Source organism: Limulus polyphemus, unplaced genomic scaffold (assembly GCF_000517525.1).
Source record: "Limulus polyphemus unplaced genomic scaffold, Limulus_polyphemus-2.1.2 Scaffold4650, whole genome shotgun sequence".
Classification (NCBI taxonomy): Eukaryota; Metazoa; Arthropoda; class Merostomata; order Xiphosura; family Limulidae; genus Limulus; species Limulus polyphemus.
Window position 1 is genome coordinate 37,367 of NW_013670260.1, and position 5,844 is coordinate 43,210.

Sequence of the window (5,844 nt, forward strand, 5' to 3'; positions counted from 1 at the left end):
TGTTAAACTTGTATTAAAGTTTTTCTTCATTACCCATTTAAGCCGTCTCCAGCCATGATTGGTTATTTTGTTTTTCAGTCTGATCAGCAAAGTTATAACAAGAGTACAGAACGCCAAAAGAGTTACATATGTTATTTTTTGTCGGGCATATTAGTGCGAATATTAATAGTTATGTTAGATAAACCTATATAAAACAGTAGGCCTACAATTTAAGGCATGTTAGAACTAATGGTTAGGCCTAATATGCGTTGTTAAGTTTTATAGGCATTAAAGTTGAACTTTAGGCTAATGTATGTCTACTATTAATTAATATATATAACATACAGCGGCCTACGTGATGACCACAATTAAAGAAAAATATTCTGGGATATTGCGTGCGTGCTGAATATCGTCATAACTATTTTACTGTTTAAATATAGCGTGTATAAAATTATTGCAATAAATATATATCTCTTTATACACTGAGAAAATTTAGGGCTATAGATCATTCAATTTTTTTTTCAGTTGAATAGAAATTATATGCGACTGTGATAGCAACATGGGGTGAGGAGCTCTTTCGAAACTAGTATTTTGGAATAAAACTTATTTTACGGGCGATGTTAGGAAAACGAATAGGTTCAAAAAATAAATATGAGACAAAAATTCCAAACCATATAACCCTTACTTGTAATTTCACCCCTAAAACCAACAAGGAATAATAATCATAAAGCGTACAATAAGGTCAGAGTTCAATAGGCTAGCGTAAGCGGTTGTGAACGTAGAGCTTTTTCATATTTACACATCGTCTGCGAATTGAGGACAAGACTAAAATTTGGATCTGTTAGGGGGATGTTGCTTATATACACGTCCCCCGGTGAATCAGGGGTTCGATTCCATAATATTCTTTTCTCAATGATGTAAACATTTAAAGATGGCAAAATACTGATATTTTTAGACTCAATGAAAAGTGATTAAACTCGTGTTTAACATCATGTTTTCTCTTTACAGTCTTCTAAGGGGTTCGTGTTCATATGAACGTTCGGCATCTCCTCTCCGCCAGTTGAATAATTACCTGAGGTGTACACAAACCTAAGAAAGTCAGAGTGCTCTAGCTTTAATACATAATCATTATGGCACTACTGTCATCACTGAAACTGCACAACACTGAAAAATACATTGGAAGAATGTGTACGGGCCTTTTTTACTGTTAGAACCCACCTTTCAAACATTCTGTGTACGGACCTGATTTACTGTTAGAACCCACCTTTCAAACATTCTGTGTACGGACCTGATTTACTGTTAGAACCCACCTTTCAAACATTCTGTGATCAGGCCTGATTTACTGTTAGAACCCACCTTTCAAACATTCTGTGATCGGGCCTGATTTACTGTTAGAACCCACCTTTCAAACATTCTGTGATCGGGCCTGATTTGCTTATTTCACACCAGAAATGTGTATGTATTTTTCTATACGAGGGGCCTAACGAACAGAAACTTTATATTTCGTTAAGCCTAGTACAGCTATCTACCTAGTTCCTTGATTAAAGGCTCGTGTTGACATAGTTATATATCATTGTAAAATAGTATATTCACTTATTAAATTATCTGTATGTTTCTGTTGAGTAAATATTATCTACTTTAAGTTCTGAAACAATTTCAGTCGGTGTCGTGGGACTGACAGTTCACGTAGGATCATAGAACAAGCCCACTGCACCTCTGAAGTAGGAAGATCAACCCCTCTTGAAACGCCCAGGTTATCGGGTTCGATTGGTGTAAAAGATTAAACAAATAATATTTTGTGATTAATCCTTACCACCATTCTGAATTATAAATAAATTGATAATAATTACATTTCACTTACCTCATCTAGATCACACTATTGCAGTTGTTGTTCGTGCATACACACCACTACTTGGTCCTATCACAGCTAGCTTGATGAGCGCTGGTGTTGTACGAAAGGCTTCGTCGGCACAGGATGTGGCCCATGCAGTATGATTGACATATTATTACATAATCTAGTTTGCTTTGATTCATAAGTTCTTAGAATTGTTAGTTATATAGAAGTGTTGATTTTTATGCAAGGTTACTAACTGGTTGTTGTCTTTTACCTTTAGAATGTCAGTTGTCTTGATGCTAGTAGCCTTGATGTCATGCTTCAGGGGGTTTTCCACTAACATACAAGGTGACACTTCGGCTCAAGGAGGTTCTAATAGCGATACGACTCCACGATGTAGACGGTATATTGCATATAGGCTTTGCCGTGAGTGATAACGTTGGTATAGAATATTATCATATAAACTACCAGGACAAAAACTAGTTTATTTCAGTGACTTAAACCTGGGTTTAGCGACTTATCTATCAAAATATAAGGTTATTTAAAAGTATTATTGTACTTTTCTGCATCACGGGTAGTAACATATAAGGTTATTTAAAAGTATTATTGTACTTTCCTGCAACACGGGTAGTAACATATAAGGTAATATATTTAAAAGTATTATTGTACTTTCCTGCATCACAGGTAGTAACATATAAGGTTATTTAAAAGTATTATTGTACTTTCCTGCAACACGGGTAGTGTACATGTAAATAAAGCATGCATATAGTAGAGAAGTTGTATTTTTGACTGGCAGGAGAGCGAGTCTGTGAAGTTTCTGTTTTTTCTCACAGTTCTCCCTCGTGAAGACAGACCAAAAGCGATTACCTGCATGGAAAACACCATGTCAACTTTACCCACTTACAAAGTGAGCATTTCGACTTGTAGAAATATGCAATTTCTGTTGAGATGTAAATAGTACAACGAATCAACTTTGTTTTCGTATACTTTATACAAAAGCTCAGGCTATCCTAGAAATGACAGTATATTTTTTTACGTTAGTAACTATTGTTATTGAACATATGAGTTTTCACTTCAACAAGTGTTTGAATATTTGTTGTAATAGAGGTTATTTGAGGAGTTGAGAAACATTTTTAGTTGTAAGATTAAATTATAGCTTTGTTTGGGTATATATGTGTGTGTGTCAAGAATCAAGGTTCGAGTCCGTTATCTGTCTTTGAACACTCTCCGCATTTTTAGCCGTGAGCGCGTTATAAAAGTGACAATCAAACCCACTATTAATCGCCAAGGTGAGATGTGTGCTGTTGACTGACTGTCTCCCCAGTGGTCAAGAGTTCTAAATTATAAACGGCTATCCCGAACCTTAGAGTCTTTGACCTAATCTTACAGTTTGGAAATACCAAATGCACTGCATGTATCTGCACAAACACACATTTGTAAAGGTAAAGATTCTATATGAGTTATGGTCATATGATTCTCCCTTGTGAAAATAAAATGTACTAAACTGAATGGAGGAGTGTATATATATATATATATGGATATGACATTTGTAAAGGTAAAGATTCTATATGAGTTATGGTCATATGATTCTCCCTTGTGAAAATAAAATGTACTAAACTGAATGGAGGAGTGTATATATATATATATATGGATATGACATTTGTAAAGGTAAAAGGATGAATATAAAGTTTTTATGTTACATTAAAACAAAGTGCCTAAAGATGATCTTACAAAAGACATTATTCGAATTTTTGTAAATAACTTTGTAAACTAGATGGGTTTTGTCTAACTGTCGTCTCGTTTTTGGAAGACATTGGACGAAATGTTCAATTTGCAGAATATATTTTTCTTATTGGTTTTAGAAGACGATGTCTTCTCACATGGGGCACGTTAGGAGAACGAGTGTCCTTGTTATGACGTCATGGGGCACGTTAGGTGAGCGAGTGTCCTTGTTTTGACGTCATGGGACACGTTAGGTGAGCGAGTGCCCTTGTTATGACGTCATGGGGCTCGTTAGGTGAGCGACTGTCCTTGTTTTGACGTCATGGGGCACGTTAGGTGAGCGAGTGTCCTTGTTATGACGCCATGGGGCTCGTTAGGAAAGCGAGTGTCCTTGTTATGACGTCATGGGGCTCGTTAGTAAAGCGAGTGTCCTTGTTACGACGTCATGGGGCTCGTTAGGAGAGCGAGTGTCCTTGTTATGACGTCATAGGCTCATTACGAAATCTGATAACTAGTGAAGGTAGGCCTATCTTGTCCAGGGGTGGTCGGGTGATGCAATTTATAAACCTGAAATTCCTTGACCAGTTTACCAAATAAATGAAAAATAGGCTTAGGAGCATCACATATAGGAATTATTTAAATAAAACTACTTGTTTAAACATACTCTTTTTTTCTTGTTTGTTGACTTTGATCAAAATAAAAAAACAGTGTTTTTAACATTTTTACAATCATATACATTTGTGACTGATCTTCATTCCAGATAGGTCAAGCTATCCAGTGGTGTGTAAACTATCACATCGATCACTCTGGACGTGAGGAGTCCAGCCGAAGTAAAGGTCCTTTTGACATTCCTGTTGTTGATGCTATGGAAAAATTGTGTTCTGTAACACGAGTTCAAATAGGATATCCTGTTAACTACATGAAGGTAGGACTGAAACTAGTGCTATACTCGAACCCTGGATGAAATATTTTAACTTTCGACGCTAAACACTGGGAATATTATAATTTATATAACATCTTATTCAATGCAGACTGTAACTTTTGTAACTCCGACAGAGTGATCGTAAATAGAAATTTCCCTGTTTTGATTGAAACGTATAAATATAGTTTGTTTTAAGGCCTAGAAGTCTTTCAAACTTGTTATTTTAGTTTTCCACCTAGTCTGTAGCCGTGCAGTGTCATTGTTTTAATCGTCTTCATTATGGTTTATTTAACTTTCAGCTTCTACTTATGTATACAAGGTGTTTTCATTTCGTAGGATTTACGTTATACCTTTGTTGCTAAGAGACAAAATATTGGGTTGCAAGGTACGGTGGAATGTATGGACTACATTTTGATAAGTAACAATTAGAATGATCATGTGATTGAAAGGGCGTTGCGACCCCTTGCTCTCTGAATTTTTTGATGCAGAACATCGTCTAATGTTTTGACGAAATCACTCCGAGAATCTAGCCGACTGGTGGGAACTTTGCTAACTATACCATTCGACGCTCGTCAAACTTTTCCTGGAGTCTATTGGAGTATAGTAGTAATAGCATGAATTGTAATCTTTGTAACTAGATTTTTAGTTAAAACAATCCACGGTTCCTCTGAATTTTGCAAAAGACTCAAATAAAAATGAGTTTGAAAGCCCCTAGATGACACCACCGTCGCTACCAAGGGTAGCTTCAGCAAAGCAAGTGACTGAAACATTATTGAAGTTGTTCGTGGCAGTACCCGAAGCTACATAAACTACCAGAGTACTTGATGAAACGTAATGACAGTCTGTGTACATGTTACATGGGTATGTAAACAAACACACGTGTGTGCCAAACTGTTCATGTTGAAAACATTACACGGATTGCTGTTTAAACAAACAAACACAAATAATAATAATAATAAACAAGACAAGTAAGAAATAAAACAATGATAGCATGTAGAGAAAGGATTTGATCTGTGATTTTCTTAAACAATTCATGTTTCAATTTCTACTGGTTTGTGTATCTTTCATGGAAGAGACAACAGTAACAAAGACACACACTATGGTAAGAGAGAGAACGCAGTGTAATAGAAGGAGGTGGAAGTTACCACTGGTAATACTGGGAGTTACCACTGGTAATACTGTCTGTAAGTGTGATAGAAGTTACCACTGGTAATACTGTCTGTAAGTGTAATAGGGAGAGGCAAAAGATACCACCAGTAATACTGTTTGTAAGTGTAATAGAAGGAGATGGAAGTTACCACCGGTAATACTGTCTGTATGTGTGATAGAAGTTACCACTGGTAATACTGTCTGTAAGTGTAATAGGGAGAGGCAAAAGATACCACCA

General features: G+C 36.1%; 1 protein-coding gene across 1 annotated transcript in view; it reads left to right on the forward strand.

The window, feature by feature from the left end:
* Window positions 1-5,844, forward strand: part of LOC111088887 — a 14,817-nt gene that overhangs the window by 5,007 nt on the left and 3,966 nt on the right. Inside the window, exons 2-4 of the mRNA XM_022400097.1 lie at window positions 2,094-2,239; window positions 2,647-2,720; window positions 4,296-4,460. Coding sequence (XP_022255805.1) covers window positions 2,094-2,239; window positions 2,647-2,720; window positions 4,296-4,460 — 385 coding nt within the window. The remainder of the gene's footprint in view (window positions 1-2,093; window positions 2,240-2,646; window positions 2,721-4,295; window positions 4,461-5,844) is intronic.